The sequence below is a fragment of the Aplidium turbinatum genome, chromosome 5 (genome assembly GCF_918807975.1).
Source record: "Aplidium turbinatum chromosome 5, kaAplTurb1.1, whole genome shotgun sequence".
NCBI classification, from domain to species: Eukaryota; Metazoa; Chordata; class Ascidiacea; order Aplousobranchia; family Polyclinidae; genus Aplidium; species Aplidium turbinatum.
In genome coordinates this window covers 35,247,305-35,268,273 of record NC_137476.1, presented here as the reverse complement: position 1 = coordinate 35,268,273, position 20,969 = coordinate 35,247,305, and the positions used below count along the sequence as shown (strand labels likewise).

Here is a 20,969-nt window from a genome sequence, read left to right as displayed (position 1 = left end):
CTAAAGATCTGTTCTCCAAACACTATTTTTCTTATTAAAACAATGAGGATTTAGGTGTTTAATTACCATATTCCACTCATCAAGAATACAGTCTGCATATCGCAGGGCTGGCTAAGGTTTAAAGTTTTAATCCACCGAACAAGTTGGTAACCAGCTCTGTCGGCTGCATAGCAGAGTAATGAGAGCCCTGGCTCTACGTTCGACAGGGCGCCGGTTCGACACCGCTCAAAAGCATACGGCTGTGCTTTTGGCAAGACACAGGCGTGCCTTAAGGTGTCTTTGTCTTCTAAGGTGTCCCATTCATTTTATATAAATTTTTAAGTACCAAGCCTGACAACTAGCGCTGATTCAAATTTGGTGTGCTCAGCTTACTAATTGCTAACACAACCATCTTTTATTTGTCAACGACAAGCATTGTCTTGTTAACGATGATGCAAGCAAATAGTCTTTTGAGATTTTCAAAAACAGAAGTCTATGTGGGATGTCTAAAATAAAGAAATCAAGACATTTGTGAGAAAAAAATACTTAGCCGACACCTCAAATTTTTTTTTTTATTCTTTCAGTAACTTTTAAAGTTTCTCCATAAATAATGTTGACGGAGCTTTTCTAAGGTATTAGGTTTGGTACGTGGCCAATGACCACGGTTGCGATGAGTGTGCCATACTAAAAGGCACTACTATACCTCCTTATCAGTTACACAGCAAACCTCCTGCAAGTCATCATCATCGTCATCAACCGCCATATTAACCAGAGCTGGATTAATTACAATTGTAATTGAATGTAATTAATTACACATTTTCATGTAATTGTAGTTATAGAAATATTTTAATTGAGACGTTTTGTTGTTATATATTTGTGATTTCAAAACAATTTGGTTCAAATTACAATTGCATTTGGTAAGTTGCACGTATGACTTTAGTACTTTTGCTGAGCCACCAGTCGGGGTTCAAAAAGGACTTCTACAATTCTACATTACAAACTGATCTTTATCAAATGCATTTCTATTTGTATTTGATAAAATCAAACTGTAAAATACCATTGATGAACATATATATATTAATACATTTAATTTTTATAATAGAAATTAATTATACTTGAAAGTAATTGTAATTTGAAAATTTCAGAATATTGTAATTGTAATTTGAAAATTTCAGAATATTGTAATTGTAATTTGAAAATTTCAGAATATTGTAATTGTAATTTGAAAATTTCAGAATATTGTAATTGTAATTTGAAAATTTCAGAATATTGTAATTGTAATGTAATTGAACTGAAAACTATGCAATTGATTCAACTCTAACGTCAATCATTATGTCTAACTGACTCTCTTCTTTTTGGAGTCTAAAGAATGAATATTTTTACTGTTAGCAATCGTTGCTTAATGCAATTTCATCCTTTTTACGTTGTAAATGTATTTTCAATCTGACTTGTTCTTGTATAAATATTATCAAATATTCTGAATTTCAAAGAAATTGACATAAAAATATTCCATTAGGTACTTGCTTTCCTGTTAGTTAAAACACCATACTATGATATACTAGTATTATGCATAAATGCTAAAAACAACTTGCGTTTTTGATTTAATGATTAGCCTAATGCACATAAGTCTGGGAGCGGTGTTACCAAAATTGATGAATGATATTCTGCCATATTCTTTATTTGCACTTCCAGCTGTTTAAATTTAGTTTTTGTTCAATGTTCTTAAAGAGAACTTCTAAAATTCTTAAAAAAGATTTTGATTCAATAACCATTTCTATTCTATAGCTTCTGTCAGTGCATACATTAAACACTCCTCAACTCAAGCGGCTTTTTACTATGAAGATTGTTTTTACTTTTCGTTAATCTTACGTTACCAAACATCGAAGTAATAACGTTAGAAGACTCAGATTTGTGCTTGGAGATTGGCTGGTGACATAATAAAACTTAATTGTTTGCTCAACAGCTTTATCGCAAATCAATCATAGCGCTGTCCAACGTGGCTACTGGCTAACAGGGTAGGTTTTTGTTTACTTTTTAGGGCTGCTACGTTTGTTGATTTACCAAAGCATTCACCTTCTCTTTACTAAGACAAAAATATGAGAGGGCTTACAGCTGACAAATTGTAACATTCACCTTACAAATAATATTAAGTTTAAACGGTTGAATTAGGCTTGTCTCACACATAAAATAGCTGGCATGTTGCTGTACTACCTTAATAATAAACTTAGTCTACAATTTCCACCTGAATGCAGAAGCAGTATTATAGTAAATTCAATATGTTATTTTGTCACGTCAGCTGACGTAATATTGTCACATTAGTCTGCACAACAAACTTTATTTCCACGTTACTTTACCTTATTTTTGCATCTTTTTGTGACATGAGAATCAGAAACTCCATGTTATGATGTGTTGTTTTATTTTGAAATTAACTCATGGAAGTTGAATGATAGAATCAGGGTAAAACCTTATCGTTAATTTGTGATATTTTAACAACCTCAACGCCAAAAAACGATGATCAATTATGATCAAAAATGCTGCTCCATATCATCCTTTACTGGCCAGTTCCAGCAATGGAATCTATCCACGAGCGGGCAGCAGAGATCTTGGCATACGCTGAAGGGTATTGTGGATAGCATCTGCTGCTTCCCCATGATACAGCTCCTATGAGAATATTTTCTCCTTTATCTTGCACCACCAATGGACCTCCTGAATCACCCTAAGTACATAAAAGCAGATTGAGAAAATGTGAAGCTTTGCCAACCTCTCCAAAGCTTTGTATGATAAGTTGAATTTGTTGAAAAAGAATCTAAGACAATTAGGCAGTGGTAAAGTAAGATAGCTACTTACCCAATGAAAACTTTCTTACAATAAATTTACCAACGACAAAACAAAGTGATTAGATATATTTGACAGCATGTTTGTTCAAATAAATTCGTAAAAAGTTTCATGTTTATAAACATTTAAAAAAGGAAGTAGGCTACATTTTAGTTGCAATTTATTTAAAATTAATAATTTTACGTTGATTGATTAGTTATTTATAAACTTTATAGCTTTACTCACAAGCATTCTTAAGCGTAACCAAACTTCTACATCTTGAGGTTTTATTTAATTTTAGCTAATAGACACATTGAAGGAACGTACATTGCAGGATGCAACTTCTTGACCTCCAGCACATTGCATGCGGTCAGTTACTGCGACTCCAGTTCCCCACATCTCCTGGCAGCTTTCTTGGGAGACAAGGGGTACAATTCCCGTTTGTAAGGTATCAAGGACCACTAAACCTAATAATTTGGATCGATTTAAAGCTTAAGAAATACTTTATTGCCAAATGAGCAGTAGCTTTGTCAGGGGAGGGGTCCAAGGGGCATTTTTGGACCCAGAACCGAGATGATTTTAGGAACCCATAACATTTTCAAGAGAGTCAAAATATTGAAAAAACACGCCGTATTCTTTAAATATACTGTAGTGCTCAATTCTTAAAAGCGTCTTGATTTTGGAGCCCGAAGACTTTATTGATACCGGGTCAAAAGTACCGGGTCAAAAGTACCGGGTCAAAATTACCCTTTCAACGGTCCTTCAAATGAGCAACCTAAAAAATGTTATCCATCTGACGACATGTGATATCTGTTTGTATGCAGCAACTAAGTTTTCAGATTTACAACTTCATGAGTTTCTGATTAAATTTCGTATCAAATAAGTTTTGAATTGAGTGCAGGTGGTTTAAGAAAGACATTTGAAGCACCACATAATGTAACACTAGTTTACAACAGTATTTATTTATTTATTTATTTATTAAATCATCAACAATTCAGCAAGTTTAATTATTTTGGTGGTAAATTTTAAAACGGACTAATGCAACAGTTTACTGAAGTTAGTCAATAATTAACATGTTTACCATTGGTTGATAATTAATAATCATTATTAATATTGTTTAGTTAACAACTATACTTTGCCCATGTATTTTTGAATAACCCCATCCGGATAAAGTGGCAGGTGTTCCTTCTGCATACTCAGCACCTTCTGTTGCCATGGTAATCAATCCAACCTGCGTTGAAGAGTATGATGATGAAACAGAGTATGTGTAACTTAAGCATAAGTTGAATTTGAAATAAGTAAAAAGAGATTACTGAATTGTTGCACAAGAATAGTTAGGTGTTGCTGAAGCAATTAATTTTCTGTAATCATTCGCTCGCAGCAAAAAGCTGGCTCGTAGATGATGTAAGTCTTAATAAGGTTCGCAAAAGTAATATAAAACTTACATCATTCTGGTCTGAAAATTAGTATTATGCTTTGATTATCAAGTAATGATTTTACTGCAGCGATATGTGACAAGTGATCAACTCATTACCAGGCTATTCAGCCTAGCGTCGGCTGCCAACGTCAGGACAGCATAATCGTAGTCGTATTGATAGCCCACGTTGTGTTGAGGGTGAGCAGTGAAAGACTTTTGATCAATATATTGGTCCAGTTGCTTGTAGTTAACTCCTCCAAGGCCGACGGTTACAGAGCTGTGAATTTATAAACTGTAGGTGGATAGACACAATATGATAACAAAAACACAAAATTCCCTCAAGAGTAAATATCTCCCCCTGTTTTGTCTTGTATAAATATCTCATTTTATTCTCACTGCAGTTCGTCTTTGAGCTTTCCTTTGCACTTGTTATCTTCATACCGTTGCAACATCTCGAGAGATTAAAAGAAGTAAAAATGTATTTATTGAGTTTTATTAAGGATAGGGGATCTCCTGACTAGGAAGCCGATGCTCTACAGTTGTAGAGCGAAATGCATATTATGTCATAAATAGAGCTATTCTGATTCTCCATGCATTTTTGATAATAAAAAACAGATGTAAAAATGTTTAGTTTAGCAAATAAGGTAATGTAATATTAGAACATCTTTGTTAATTACGTCATATTTTCATAAATGAGTTACAAACAAATTACAAATTTCACGTCACAATCCATGTTTGTTACAGTATTCCTTTTCTGTTTACTCTGTTTGTCGCAAAATCAAGCTGCGCTGGTTCGACTCCCCGGATGTGCGTTTGAGCAAAGCGTTTCAAGTACGCTCTCCATTCAGCGGCACCTAGTGAAATAATTTATTAGAGGCTTTCTCAGTTCAAGGATAAAAATTCCTACAGCCAACCAAATCGTTTTATCTCCAAGTATAAATAAGTTTCACATCCTAACTGGAGTTTAAATTTCCAAACAAATCTAGCCCAATTTAACTAGACTGGCAACGTTGGGTTAGCTTGGGCATTGAAAACAAGAAGGTGAAAAGGTTTCTGGAGAGAATTTGTTCTTGAAAAAATTGGTTAAATTCTTTCTTATTGTGTCTATCTATCCATCTATCCATCCATCCATCCAATCATCCATCCATGTAGAGTTTGCCAAGTTTTGGTAACTGTCTGAATGACATTTTCTAAAAATTATCTATTAAAGCCTTTTTTTACTGTCATCCCCAGGTGACAAAATAGGTTTTCACACCACCAGGCTTTGAACAACAACTTTGTGATTCAGAAACAATTTCAGTCAGACTGTTTGCCGCTTGCTTACAGTCTGGTTGATGTTTTTTTTTTAACTTAGTTTGTCTCATTTTTTACTGCTTCCCCAATGTAATAAAAAGGTTTTATATCATTACGAATAACTAAAAAAGAAAAGAAATCTTAGAAAGTCAATTTTAGTCAGACAGTGGCAGTAGCGGGAGTCAAAGTTTGCAAATAATATGGCAAATCAGGCGCGTCTCCAAGTAATCCTGCTTAGCCTAAGAAAGTAAACTTGACTTTGCAACAGTGTTTCTCAAGGTCCGGCTAAAGCCTTTTAGCAGCAGTCTATACCTAATTTATTTTTTGCTAAAATGATTTTTGCGCCCACTTGTAGTCTCGCCTCGTTCTTAGTTCCCTAACAATTCCCTTGCAATCAAAAATTTGGCATCCCAAATTGAACCCTTTCCGGCTCTCATTTTATCAGCTGTCTGTGCTTTCAGAACCACCGCATGCAAAAATATAATAGACGATATCAAAATCATTTTATAATTCTTCACAGTGTAGATTCAAACGATCTGTTTTAGCCTGATGCTGCGGGTTCTTTTTGGCAATATCAAATTACACTAGCTTTCGGAACACAGTTCCCTAGTCATGTGCTATGACGAATAATAATAATGTTATGGTTTTATTTATTGTCGCTCTACAACAGCTAAGGTCTTTTAGCGACAGGGCTCATTTTTAATTTATATCAGGTTTACGATGTTATCACATTATTACCCGACTCATTCTCACTGCGCTATGCAGGATAGAACACAATCGGTACCGTTTTTAAAGTCTTCGGTTTGACCCGACCTGGAATCGATCTCAGATCTACCAGCACCAGAGCCGAAGGCGAAACCACTCGGCCACTGAGCTGGTTGCTATGACGAATGGTGTTGAAGTCAGTGAGTGGTTTTTTTAAATTGGCTCTTTGTTTTAGCTTGAGGCTGCCGGCTGTTGAGTTTCTGTACTAGGGAACTGTGTTCCGAAAGCTAGTGTAATTTGATATTGCCAAAAAGAACCCGCAGCATCAGGCTACAACAGATCGTTTGAATCTACACTGTGAAGTAAGCAACGATCATGCTGCTAAAAGCGAAACTCATTCAACTTCATTTTATAATGTTTGTCGTTAACAAACTCTTGCTCACGTGGATTCACAATGCGCGGCTGTCATAACAAATCCAGGAGCAATGAGTGATCCTCCACAAAAATGCGATCCGGACTTCTGAAGAGAAACCTGCAATTAAAATGTAAAGCAGTTTTTACCTCAGTCACAAAGATTTACTCACAAAACAGATAATTTAAACATAGTTTTATTACATGAGTCTGTGTTCCTGCTGTGATAAAAACAAAAACCGAAGCAAAGAAATAAAATTGTTGCTTCAAAGGATGGATTGAAACAAGACGGTTCACAATGCAAGCCATATGAGTAATAATGACAAAGACCAAGGACATAACATTCCTTTGTCGTCTGACATATTCCTTCCTTCTAAACCTTTTCTACGATGAGAAGAAAGAAAAGTCACTCGAGTCCAACTCTTTAACCGTCGCTTCCAGCTACCCTTGGTAGTTGGCAGGGCCGGTGAGAGGATAGTTTGGGCCCGGTACCAATGCGACATCAGGCCCCACATCAAAATATTTCTCAGATAAAACACACTACATGCAAAGAATACTCGGTATTGCTTCAAGTTGCAAGGCCACTTGGAAAGGTTGTGGGTTCCTATATAACATGATCCTGACCGCATCCAAACGTACCACCTGGACTCCCTGTCAATTCTGCTTGTAGTGTTGGAATGGTTAGTTCCAGCGGTGAGAGTCACCATTTCATATTCTCGGTATTTTACCGAAAAGCAGCTAGCTGAGGTGAACAATCATCTTTAACCCGTTCCTTTCACTCATCAAACGAAGAGTGATTGAAGTGGGTGTTTTTAACTGTCCTTTTCTTTCGCCTAACTTGCTATTGGAATGCAGCGGCCTTTCTATGACGAATCGAGAGTCAGCCAAGGCTACCCTCCTTGCAGTCATACCTTTGTCATTTCAGCCCAATGAGATGTTAGAGCCCTTGTATATTAGATAAAGTCCAAAAGAAATTCACCCAGTGGCGTAGCTAAGGAATGTGTCGGAATGTGACCGCCCGGGGCGGATTCAAATTTTACCGCCCCTTCATGAAAAAGCATGTGAAAATGAAATGCGTTTTTTTATCAGATTATAATCAAAATCAAAAATCGTAGTCTGAAAGTGCCGCCTCCAGACGTGCCGCCCGGGGCGGTCCGCCCTCCCTTAGCTACGCCACTGAATTCACCTTTACAAGCACAAAACTCAAATCAAGTCTGATCAAAGTTTTTCTTTTGTTTTCTCGAAAACGAAGGCTCTACTAGTTTGGATAATGACCAAGCCTGCCGTTGATTGAAGCGGTTCAACTTCAGCATTAGGGGATACACAGTGGCGTAGCTAAGGGGGGCCGGAGGGGCGGCACGCCTGGGGGCGGCACTTTCAGACTACGATTTTTGATTTTGATTATAATCTGATAAAAAAACGCATTTCATTTTCACATGCTTTTTTTGAAGGGGCGGCAAAATCTGAATCCTCCCCGGGCGGCACATTCCCTAGCTACGCCACTGGATGAGACAGGCCTAGAAGCTTGACACAGTTTATTATCTGCCCATTTTTCGCCTTAAAATCTGCAAAGCCTATCACAACCTGTAGTGCGCGACCATTCGCTGGATTCATCACGCTTGGGTGTATGCATTGCTTTCGAAAGGTGCTCACTGAGGAACCAGGCAACAAATTTCAGTTTGCATAAAACAAAAAATATCAAACCTTCAAGATGCAATTCTGAACATTGAGCTCTGACTACATATCAGACTGGCTTAGGATCAAAAAGCAATATTAATTGGTTGATATTTTGTATTACATGTATATCAGATAAACATTTTTAAGAAAGCAAACTAAAAGCAGTATTGATAAATCAGTGTGTTTGCTTCACGTTGTTCTGAAAAGTCATCAGTTGCCAATTTGTTTGAAAGCGTAGTCAAAACAAAACGAATGTAAGAAACGTAAAAAACGTAAGAAGCGCAAGAAACGTAAGAAACGTAAGAAACCTGCCAAGGGAACGCTCCTTCTGTGGCGTCTTGACCATCGATGACCCTGCTTTCAGCTCTGTCCCTTGGATGGACAGGAATATCTCTTGGAGGACTTGGCCATGCTACAGCAGAAGGTCAAAGATAATGTTTCAATCGTTCATTAAACTTTAAACGAGCTAATTCAAAATATTGTTTATTATTTTGAATGGTTCACGTTTGCACGAAAAAAACACAGTCTGACACTGAAGGCAAAAGGTATTTCCATTTAGGTAAAGAGTTAATTTACCACAGAACTCGATTTACTGTACATCTAGTAAACACACGGTAGGCCTATTTAACATAATACAGTGCAATAAAGTGAAAATATAGGCTATTATAAATTATGAACATTTTCGGCCAAACACATTCTTCGGTTCATTGCATGTAGATCAGTTGTGTATTTTCAATTTATGTTTAGAGTCTGTAATTTTGTTATTCGATAAGGGCTAACATGTGTATGGCCGAAAACGTTCATAGTTGATAGTATATTTTCACTGGTGTCCGACGTTTTCTTCGTAAACAGTTCTTCGTAAAGCAATTCTTCGTAAGCAATTTTTCGTAAAACAATTCTTCGTAAAGTTAATTCTTTGTAAAACAATTCTTCCCAAAGCATTTATTCGTGCATGCAATGGAGATTTGATGTATACGAAGAAATGCTTTACGAAAAATTCTTTTACGGATTTCATTTCACCAACAACTGTTTACGAACAATTGTTTTACGAAGAATTGCTTACGAAGAATTGCTTTACGAAGAATTGTTTACGAAGAATTCACCTATAACCATTTTCACTATATTGTATTATGTTAAATGCCGTGTGATTGCTGTCTACATAACATATTGTAAATAAAATTATATCGAATGAAACTAATCATGGAAAAGTGAGTAGTTTAACACAATAATATTAACACTAATGGCAAAAATAATAATAATAAAAGTAGGTGATTTTATATAGCGCTGTAACCATCAAAGTCATGCTTTGTCATTATTAATTAGATAAAGTCATTATTAATTAGATGAAGTAATAATCGACAATACGTGACAATCATTGTGATGAAATAATTAGCAATATAAGCTACAAGCGTTTTTTAGAGAATCTAACGTAACGTGTTAGTAATGTTTTGATTTTGGAAACAACTTTACTTACCAAACGCCTCGGCCAGGAAAAGCACAACACAGATACGAGCCAACATGTTACCAATTCTTCTTCATACAAATGCCTTCAAAAGCTGTCGACAGCTATTATATTGTAACCAAACATGCTGAATTTACTGGATTTCCATGTAAACACATAGAGTGCCTTGGTATGAATAGGTTGGCTATGACTGCTTTTTTAGTTCTAAAAATATAATTGGTTCTATTAACACGTGTTATATTTCTCACGGGGTTCTCAAAAGCTGTCCTGTGCTATTTTAGTGTTGAATTCAATAGGATTGAACGTGGAACCGGGATCCAAAATATCCGCCCCAATTGCTCACTTGGTTAAGCCCATGACTTCGCAAACGACGAAGCTTAAAGATCATGCGCTGGTTGATAGATCGATAGTTCGGCTCTCTGGGTGTGTCGCTTAAGCAACACATATTCTGAATCATGATTACGATTCAGCTCTACACGTTACACATATCAAAGACAGCTCTCCATTCAGCGGAACCTGGTTTGGTTTTGAATCTTTATCCTCGGACTGACAAAGCCTTGATAGGTTATTCCTGGTAGTTTCGCATTCTTGCAGAGGCTATTGACGCGGAGACCGGTTACCGAGATTGACAGAGAAAGTTACCGATTGTTGAAGTGTTGTTGCCGCGGAATTATTCCATCAAGTAGGTGCCGCTGAATGGAGAGCAGTCCTTAACGTGCGTTGCTCAAGCGCACACCCCGAGAACCAAACCAACGCCACTTGATCTTGAAGCTTCTTCGTTTACCAAGTCACTCATTATCCAACTGAGCTATCGAGGCAGACCTAGTGGATAGAATAAGCACGAAGAAGCATCGGAAACTTCTCTCTGTCAAACTCGGTGACCGGACATGCGTCAGTGCTTCAAAGCCTCCACAGACATGCGAAACTATCAGGATAAAGCTCTCAATGACGTTTTTTATCCGAAAACAAAGATCCTATATCATCAATCAACCAATCAGTCAATGAAGATTAAAAATTAATATGAAAAATGCCAATCAACGTAGATTCCAAAGCTGCGTATGATTTGTTTGTGATTGCCACTTTTGTTGTAAAGTAAAGTTTAGCTTCCTCAGCGACGACATGTAACGTGGCGAAGAAGATTAAACTGCTAACCTCGTTCTTGAGTTTCTCTATCTAGCGGGCATCAAACAGGATGCATGGTGTACTGGAAACCTCTTCCGGCTTTCCATCTCCAGCATTCAACGCACAAGCACTAACTTACACAAAAGAAAGAATGTGCGTCAGTTTACATCAAAATTTCAAATAACAAACATCCCTGCCGGGATTCGAACCCGGAACCTCTGGATTAGAAGTCCAGCGCGCTAATCCATTGCGGCACCGAGACAAGTACTAACGAAAATTTTCTTATAAATCATTTTCTGATCGAATAAGATGTATGTAAAAAAAAGAAGAAATTGACACTTCATCGTTGTACCAGCACACACAGATTGAAATCAGTGATAAGAACACTAGTACGTTGCCGAGTGATGAGAACACTAGTACGACGCTCGAAAAGATCTCAGTTAAACACCGCTTAAGCGCACGCAGTTATGTTTCGCCAAGACATGTAATGATATGTCCAACTAATTAGGCAAAGCTGATTCGTGACCGACTACTGCATCGACCAGCGTAGATCAAACTCAGTCGAGTATAAACAAGAGTTGGCCACTGCCATTCCAGTAGCCTGGGTTCCGCAAAAGCAAGGTTTAGCTTCCTTAGCGACGACATGTCATGCAGCTTAGAAGATCAAACTGCTAACCACGTTCTTGGGTTTCTCTATCAAGCAGGCATCAAACAGGATGCATGGTGTAGCAGCAATAGAAACCCTCTGCTTGCTTTCCATCACCAGCCTTCAACGCACAAGCACTGACTAACATGAAAGAAAGTATGTGCGTCACAATCACATCAACATTTCAAATAAAAAAAATCCCTGTCTGGACTCGAACAAGGAACCTCTGGATTAGAAGTCCAGCGCACTAATCCATTGCGCCACAGAGACAAGTACAAACGTAAAACTTCCTAGAAACCATTTTCGGATCCAATAAAATGTCGGTAAAAAACGCAGAAACACACACTTTACAAATTAAGATGTTTTACACAGCAATTTAAGATTGTTCGAGATATGAGAAAGATGTAGGCCTAAGTCAACAGACAGGGATGAGTGGATAATGACCTATAGGCTCTAGAGAGTAAAAAGTTCAGTATACAACTGTATTCAAATATCAAGCATGTATGTACTGCAGCTGCATTATTATGTGGACGTCAAATCTTATGTTCTGGTGGACGCAAGATCTCATATTGAAGCCAAACCATGACATCCCATCTTCTGTCATAAACGTGGCCGACACAGCATAAGATAGTACCAGCTACGCTGTACCAGCACACACAAATAAAAATAAATGACAAAACCTTGCAATGTTCAAAAACACGTTGCCGAGTAGTGACAGCACCGTACGACGCTGGAAGACCTCAGTTCGATAGCCTACCGCTTAAGTGGACGTCAAATCATGTTTTCTGGTGGACGCAAGACCTCATATTGAAGCCAAACCATGACATCACGTCTTTTGTCATAAACGTGGCCGAGACAGCAAATGGTAGTACCAGCTACAGCATGCGTTGTACCAGCACACACAGATGAACATGACAAAACCCGTACGACGCTCGAAAAGACGCCGGTTCGACACTGCTTAAGCGCACGCAGCCATGCTTCGCCAAGACACTTAATGACATGTCAAACTAATTAGGCAAAGCTGATTCGGGATCGCCTACTGCATCGACCGGCGTAGATCAAACTCAGTCGAATATGAACATGAGTTGGTTGCTGCCATTCGCAAAAGCAAGGTTTAGTTTCCTCAGCGACGACATGCAACGTGGCTTAGAAGACCAAACTGCCAACCACGATCTTGGGTTTCTCTATCTAGCAGGCATTAAACAGGATGAATGGTGTCGGTGCACTGGAAACCCTCTCCAAGCTTTCCATCACAAGCCTTCAACACAAAAGCACTGACTTACACGAAAGAAAGAATGTACATAAGGTTCACAACAAAATTTCAAATAACAAACGTCCCTGCCGGGATTCGAACCCGGAACCTCTGGATTAGAAGTCCAGCGCGCTAATCCATTGCGCCACAGAGACAAGTACAAATGAAAAACTTCCTAGAAACCATTTTCTGATCCAATAAAATGTCTGTAAAAATCGCAGAAACAGACACTTTACAAATTAAGATGCTTTGCACAGCAAGTTATGATTGTTCGAGATATGAGAAATATGAAGGCCTAAGTCAACAGACTGGGATGAGTGGATAATGACCTATAGGCTCTATTAGAGAGTAAAAAGTTCAGTATACAACTGTATTCAAATATCAAGCATGTATGTATTGCAGCTGCATTGTGTGGACGTCAAATCTTGTTTTCTGGTGGACGCAAGAGCTCATATTGAAGACAAACCATGACATCACGTCTTTTGTCATAAACGTGTCCGAGGCAGCAAATGGCAGTACCAGCTACAGCATGCGTTGTACCAGCACACACAGATGGACATGACAAAACCCGTACGACGCTCGAATAGACGCCGGTTCGACACCGCTTAAGCGCACACAGCCATGCTTCGCCAAGACACTTAATGACATGTTAAACTAATTAGGCAAAGCTGATTCGAGACCACCTACTGCATCGACCGGCGTAGATCAAACTCAGTCGAATATGAACATAAGTTGGTTGCTGGCATTCACAAAAGTTAGGTTTAGTTTCCTCAGCGACAACATGCAACGTGGCTTAGAAGATCAAACTGCTAACCATGATCTTGGGTTTTTCTATCTAGCAGGCATCAAACAGGATGCATGGTGTCGGTGCACTGGAAACCCTCTCCAAGCTTTCAACACAAAAGCACTGACTTACACGAAAGAAAGAATGTACATAACGTTCACAACAAAATTTCAAATAACAAACATCCCTGCCGGGATTCGAACCCGGAACCTCTGGATTAGAAGTCCAGCGCGCTAATCCATTGCGCCACAGAGACAAGTACTAACGAAAAGTTTCCTATAAATCATTTTCTGATCGAATAAGATGTATGTAGAAAAAGAAGAAACAGACACTTTATTAAAATGTTTTACACGACATGTTAATATAATTATGTGAAAGATGTAGGCCTCAGTCAACAGACTAGGATGAATGCATGCTGGTCTAGGCCCTAGACCAGTGGTTCCCAAACTTTTTCTATTCATGTACCATTTAGCAGTTTCATACAGTGCACGCGTACCACCAACGACGCTACAACCAGAAAATCTCAAAAATGTACAATAAAAGGCAAGAAAGTTTAACAAATTTTAGCACAGCGCTTCAAGACTAAAAATTTTAATATTAGACTAAATATAATTACAGTAAGCTATTGAGCTGTCAGATTATAGTAGAATACCAATAAATAGGGTGCTCTACTAGTGCCACTATCAGTAGCAACATTGAAAAGTGAAAAGTTTTGGCTTTTCTGTTAAACGACCTAGGTCAGAGGTTCTCAAAGTGTGCGTCGCCACGCTCTTGGTGCGTAGTTTTAATTTTTCAAGGGCGTCACACAATGATTCCGCTTCGTATCTAAACTCAATTGCACAATAAAGCGCTCACAGATATTGTTATCCCCTGACATGTGCATGAGAACTCATCATTGCGAAACTGTAGCAAATGCTTCTGGTTTAACAATCACATAGCGCAATTCTAAATTCATTTCGTCGCGCGACAAATAAAGGCTAGAGAGAGACACAAATCAATAAAAATTACTGAAATTTCTATCGCTGAGTGAGTCGCAAGTCCAATAAAGATTTTCGAAAACGTCGCAACGAAAAAAGTTTAAAAACTACTGACCTAAATGTTGCGTCATAAACGCTTGAATCTCCTACGAATAACATTGATTATGACACAATAATGCACATTGAGTAATTTGAAAGTTTGAGCAAATTGTATTCAGTAATTTTACTTTAACTGCTGTCAACCGTGGACGTCCACGTGTCAACTTCAGTGAGTTTCTCGCGTACCATCTGAAAGACCTTCGCGTACCACTAGTGGTACGCGTACCACAGTTTGGGAACCACTGCCCTAGACTGTAAAAAGTTCAGTATATATTGTATTCAAATATCAAGCATGTACTGCAGCTGCAGTATGTGGACGTCAAATCTTATCTTCTCGTGGACGCAAGATCTCATATTGAAGCCAAACCACGACATTATATCTTTTGTTATAAACGTGGCCGAGACAGTAAATGATAGCACCAGCTACGTTGTACCAGCACACACCGATAAAAATAAATGACAAAACCTTGAAATGAAACTCAAAAACAAGGTTGCTGTGAAACTGCTAACTTCGTTCTTGAGTTTCTTTATCTAGCAGGCATCAAACAGGATGCATGGTGTAGCAGCACTAGAAACCTCTTCTAGCTTTCCATCACCAGCCTTCAACACAAAAGCACTGACTCATACGAAAGAAAGAAAGAATGTGCGCAATGCTTACATCAAAATTTCAAATAATAAACGTCCCTGCCGGGACTCGAACCCGGAACCTCTGGATTAGAAGTCCAGCGCGCTAATCCATTGCGCCACAGTGACAAGTACAAATGAAAAACTTCCTAGAAAGCATTTTTTGATCCAATAAAATGTCTGTAAAAAACGCAGAAACACACACTTTACAAATTAAGATGTTTTACACAGCAAAGATTGTTCGAGATATGAGAAAGATTTAGGCCTAAGTCAACAGACAGGGATGAGTGGATAATGACCTATAGGCTCTAGAGAGTAAAAAGTTCAGTATACAACTGTATTCAAATATCAAGCATGTATGTACTGTAGCTGCATTATTATGTGGAGGTAAAATCTTATGTTCTGGTGGACGCAAGATCTCATATTGAAGCCAAACCATGACATCACGTATTTTGTCATAAACGTGGCCGACACAGCAAATGGTAGTACCAGCTACAGCATGCGTTGTACCAGCACACACAGATGGACATGACAAAACCCGTACGACGCTCGAAAAGACGCCGGTTCGACACTGCTTAAGCGCACACAGCCATGCTTCGCCAAGACACTTAATGACATGTCAAACTAATTAGGCAAAGCTGATTCGGGACCACCTACTGCATCGACCGGCGTAGATCAAACTCAGTCGAATATGAACATAAAAGTCCAGCGCGCTAATTCATTGCGCCACAGAGACAAGTACAAATGAAAAACTTACTACAAGCATTTTTGATTAAATAAGATGTCTGTAAAAAAAACAAAAAAACAGACTGGGATGAATGGCTGATGGCCTAGGCCCGAGAGAGTAAAAAGTTTAGCATATACTGTATTCCTTTAGCCGATCTAAGAAACGATTTGCAAAAATATCTACGGACTACAAAACTGCAAAAAGGAGCATACAAATGCAATGTCTTCCGAGGGTGTTATTTCATTTGTGCTGATCAATAAATTGAAGTGTTTGACAACAAATATTCTGTGGTTGTATGATAAATAACAAACCAGCCAGAAAATCATTCATTTTTCACTTTGATTCAACATCGGCAGGAAACAGTCGAAAACAGCTTTCAAACCAAGAACCCCACGTTGCCAGTCAAAACGCAGAAGGGACACGCAGCTTTCTGAAGCCAGTGACGTACAGTGGTGGTGAGACAGGTAAATTTTTTGGTCAAGTATCGAGCCATTGTGCTGTTTTGTCATCCAAATCACGCAATGCACAAGACGTTTACTGCAGAATAGATAAGTTATTATTCAATATGTCATGAATGATGTGCTCACTAGCTTATGCTATATTTGGCAAATTCTTAGTTATGTGATGCATATTTTGTTGAAAATTTAAAAAAATATTTTTGAAGGATCTAAAAATATTGAACCAAAAATTAAAATACTTTAAAAGTTTTGTTGACCATCGATTACGCATAAGCTTTTACAACCCCTGCAACCAAAAGTAAATAAAACGTTTATTGCCCATAAAATTAAGGCAAAACAAACCGTTCGTACTGGTAACCATACCCTTTCAATTTTACTACCATTTTTTTTTGCAATGTTTTTTAAATGAAAAGCCGTTCTTCTTTTATTGGTTACTCATTAATCTAATGAACTAAAATAACAGATGCTTCCTTTTGCACAAAGTAAACGTTGTGTTTACGAAACATTAATTTACAGCACAACATTAGGAACGAGTTGTCGCGGTCAATTTGTTTAACAAAATCAATTAAAATGTTTCAATAACTCCAATGCATTATAAATATATGCACACAATTCTACATAGCGCATGCAAGGAGGTATGCATATCTAGAGTCAGTGAATCAAATATACTTATTATTTTCTAAAACCTCTACACCAGTCTACAGCCTATTTTACCCTAAAAGGGAGATCATTAGAAGGTCCTTGTTCAAATAGAATTATAATTCTAGAGAGGAGAGTAGTAACTATATTATTTTGATGTAATGCGCTCTGCTTGGCTTTTTGCTTGGTCTTGAGCACTGTTTGTAGTATTAATAGTATTTATTGTTTATACACAGTACTGTAAAAATATTAGTTTTGTGAGGGCCTACATTTTTTTTCTTAAATGACTTATGAATATACGCATGTGTATGAATAGCCTATAATTAGAAAACTCCATCAAATAGTTACTACTTTCTAAAACCTCTACACAGCCTGTTTCACCCTAAAAAGGGGGATCATCAGAAGGTCCTTACTCCAAAAAAATCTAGCCTATTTTAAATATTAAAAATAAATAAATTCTATTTTAATAAGGACCTTCTGATGATTCCCTTTTTAGGATGAAACAGGCTGTAGAGGATTTAGAGATTAATGACTATATTTGATGTAATTTGCTTTGCTTGACTTTCTGCTTAGCATTGAGCACTTTTTGATTAATAGTATTTACTGATTAATTAGAAAACTCAATTAACCTACTAATATGGGCTAACATAGCTTTTATTTCTCACATACAAGCATTCTTGGATTTAAGGCTTAGCATTGATTTTGATAAGCATCTAATGCGTTGTGTGTCTTCATAGAGAAGAGTTATGACGTTTCGCAGGTTATCCGTCTGTCTTCTGCTTCTGGTGATATTAAAGTTGGGTAAGTTGTGCTTCTTTAATGTTATTTTGATTTTTGATATTTTCAATAACCCAGCCAGCAAATCAGTTCATTTTACATTGATGCAACATCTTCAGACGCAAAAAAAGTTCTTTCTAACTGGTTAGGTTATTTTGTTCGTGTCCTCCTTCAGGCACACCATTAAAGGGATACTAAAGGAAAAACCTGACTTGGCGACTTTCCATGTTCTTTGTGTTTAACATGCTACCATAAAACGATTTTCAATAAAATTTTGCCCCATTGCGGTCTGACCCCTATTGCTCGCGTGGTTTTGTCTGAGCTGTCAAAACGGGAATTTGCGTGAGCAGCGAAGCGTGCGACTGTACAGACTACGTCATAAAAGCTGATCGAGCAATATTTCTTACTGCGGGCGATTTAACTGTATGTATTCTCTCATTGACCAGAGTTTCTATGATTACAAGCGGTAGTTTTTATACTTGGAGAATTAAATAATGTTTTGTCTAGTTCAAATACTGCATTCAAAGAAATGGCATACACATGATTTTACACAATCAACCAACTCTACATAGGCTACTGTGTAAATTCACGCTCGTCTAATCACATAGGCTACATTTCTTGGACCCACAAAATGAGCGATTTTATGTAGATTTAACAGGACATTGAATTGCTTTTCATAGTTTAGTGCATTTTTCACTCGGTGCAGACTTACATATTAGGGAACGTTCAAATATTATGTAACGCCTTCGAGGGGGAGGGGGGGGTTTATGCAAAGCGTTACGTTAGCGTCACATCGGGGGGGAGGGGGTTCAAGCAAAACGTTACGTAACGCTTTCGAGTACGGAATGGTAGTTTTTTGTGCTGAATTCGTAGTGAAAAAGCGTTACATGGGGGAGGGGGGGGGGGGATTGAAAAAAGCGTTACGTTGGCGTTACATGGGGGAGGGGGGGGTCAAAAATTCGGAAAAAAAGCGTTACGTAATATTTGAACGTTCCCAATACTAAGGCCATTTTAATTTAACCTAAAAAAATTCTTTTTTACTTTATTTTTACTGAACGGAATTGATAACTTGGAAACAAATAAGGCGATAGCAAGTCAAGTCAATTTATTTTGTTTCAACAGCGCCATATATTAACAAACATGCAGAGTAAATGTAATCATGCATGTCCAATTGTCCATCTAGCATGTCTTTCATCCGTGCTGTATCTATCTCACAATAGTACAAAGCTTGATGTTGCTCAACCATTGCCACACAGTGACAACATGAACACCTGTTGATATAAAATTGGTAATAATTAGGGTGATTACTTTTTTACTTGTCAAAAAAAGTCAAAAATTTATCAAAATTGTAGCGTTAGATCAAAAATTGTTCACAAAGTTAAAATTGTTTACAAACTGCATTGTTGTGGTGTCGTAGAGGTTGCACTGTCAGTGAATTTTTTTCATTTTACACCTTGTAGCCTACTTTGGCGCAGAGGGATGGTGTAACGGATCTGGACTCACCGAATTGTAGCAGACCCTCTACAATCTACATGTATGCGAAACTACCAGGAATAACCTATCAAGGCTTTGTTAGTCCGAGGATAAAGATTCAAAACCAACCAAACCTGGTTCGACTCCCAGCTTCAGCTGGTTGTTGAGAACATCGCTCACCTCTAGCTAGGGTGTAATAAATTGGGTGGGCATAATTGCTGCAGGAAAGGCGGCTGAGAGAAAGGAACTGGCCACCCTACTTTCTTAGTGCCAAAGGCTTAGTACAATGAGTACCTATCTGCTCATGCCCAACACTTGAAGTTGAATCAAGTATGGGATCACATTTGCCTTTTTAGCTTACTTTATACTGGTGTAAATGGCCCATTGTCTACTTATTGTGAATCATAAGCCATTAGGTGAAATAATTAGATTAATATGGTGTGGTGCTCAACACACCTCAAAATCTGTAAAATTTTTGATAGGTCGTTTTGTGGCAGCTGTGTTGTACAGCATTTTGTACAATGATGCGTAATTTAACTACTTGAGTTGTTCATACGTGAAAATTTGTCAAAACAAATTTTAATGTCAATAGTTTCAATTTTTAGGCCAAAAAATAATTGCCCTAGTAATATTTCATTGCATAGGCTACCGGGACGGGAAAATTCAACTTTGCAATATAACTAGTATTAGGCAAGGTAAACTTAAGAGCGTTAAGATTACATTTTCTTATACTTTCAGTTGCATTTGTAAAGTTGTTTTCAACGTGTTGTAGGTTCAAGGCCTTACAAACCCATAGGGAAATACAATGCAAAGCTGAGCAGTGAGCACTTATCCCGCTACGGTCGGTAATTTAATTATTTTATGTTAAGTAAAGCTAAACAAATGCAGTATATGTTGTCAAATAACTAAATTTGCTTACCAATCAGTGTTCCCCACTCGATCCTCCTGCTGAGAAACGTCAGTCACATCAGCAGGTAAAGCTGATTGATCTCTGCCTCTGTGTACTCAGGCTCAAAACGATAGGGTTCAGGTTCTAGCATACTCTCTTCTTCATCATCACTTTCACTTCAACCACCGTACTATCTTCCTCTTCGTCTTGGAAACCAAGAGGCAGAAATTCTCCAATATGACACAAAAAATTTATAGTAGGCTAACCTAAAGCACCTAAAAATTGACAACTATATAAACCACGCATACAATAATGATGTTATAATTAAAGTAACTTGCGTTCTTCTGGTGACTATAGGCTACCATACTAGGTTGCGTTCTTCTGGTAACCTAGTAGCCTAGAAGAACGCAAGTTACTTTAATTATCAAATGCCTGGTGAACCATTTCACTCTGTTTTTAACGATGTTATAGGCCTAAAGTGAATTCAATTTTATTTTTTGCGGCTGGCGCAAACAAGTACAGAATGACAAAGTAAACATACGAGTTTGACACCAAGCAATTTAAGCAATTTTATGAAGTTGATTTTTGTCGCCAAAAAGTGCTTCAAACTGTGGTTTAGATTTTTGATTAAAAAATGTTTTTAATTCATCACGAAGATCAAAAACACGTTTCCAAACTTTGCCTCTGGACAACCATCTCACACTAGTGTGAAATAACAGAACATAACTGGATGTATCCAATTCA

General features: G+C 37.7%; 1 protein-coding gene and 4 non-coding genes across 5 annotated transcripts; all 5 read right to left on the bottom strand.

The window, feature by feature from the left end:
- Positions 1–2,387: 2,387 nt before the first annotated feature.
- On the bottom strand, positions 2,388–9,824 carry LOC145771353 (chymotrypsinogen A-like). The gene is made up of 7 exons (XM_082583107.1): positions 9,771–9,824; positions 8,605–8,708; positions 6,652–6,740; positions 4,328–4,487; positions 3,928–4,024; positions 3,121–3,260; positions 2,388–2,695 (listed from the first exon to the last, which is right to left on the bottom strand). Exons 1-7 carry the CDS (start codon positions 9,814–9,816, stop codon positions 2,531–2,533), a joined length of 801 nt encoding a protein of 266 aa, XP_082439233.1. The 5' UTR covers positions 9,817–9,824; the 3' UTR covers positions 2,388–2,530.
- A 1,244-nt stretch (positions 9,825–11,068) lies between these two features.
- On the bottom strand, positions 11,069–11,142 carry Trnar-ucu (transfer RNA arginine (anticodon UCU)). Its single transcript has one exon. It is a non-coding gene; the product is annotated as a tRNA-Arg (tRNA).
- A 1,717-nt stretch (positions 11,143–12,859) lies between these two features.
- Positions 12,860–12,933, bottom strand: Trnar-ucu (transfer RNA arginine (anticodon UCU)). Its single transcript has one exon. It is a non-coding gene; the product is annotated as a tRNA-Arg (tRNA).
- Positions 12,934–13,744: 811 nt separating this feature from the next.
- Trnar-ucu (transfer RNA arginine (anticodon UCU)) lies at positions 13,745–13,818 on the bottom strand. Its single transcript has one exon. It is a non-coding gene; the product is annotated as a tRNA-Arg (tRNA).
- A 1,499-nt stretch (positions 13,819–15,317) lies between these two features.
- On the bottom strand, positions 15,318–15,391 carry Trnar-ucu (transfer RNA arginine (anticodon UCU)). The gene has a single exon. It is a non-coding gene; the product is annotated as a tRNA-Arg (tRNA).
- Between the last annotated feature and the right edge of the window lie 5,578 nt (positions 15,392–20,969).

Excerpts from the sequence above, each read along its gene's own strand:
- LOC145771353 (XM_082583107.1), bottom strand. The coding sequence starts at position 9,816 with ATGTTGGCTCGTATCTGTGTTGTGCTTTTCCTGGCCGAGGCGTTTG. Across the intron at positions 8,709-9,770 it reads TTTCCTGGCCGAGGCGTTTG|CATGGCCAAGTCCTCCAAGA; the intron begins GTAAGTAAAGTT and ends CTTCTGCTGTAG. Across the intron at positions 3,261-3,927 it reads TTCAAAAATACATGGGCAAA|GTTTAGTGGTCCTTGATACC; the intron begins GTATAGTTGTTA and ends CCAAATTATTAG.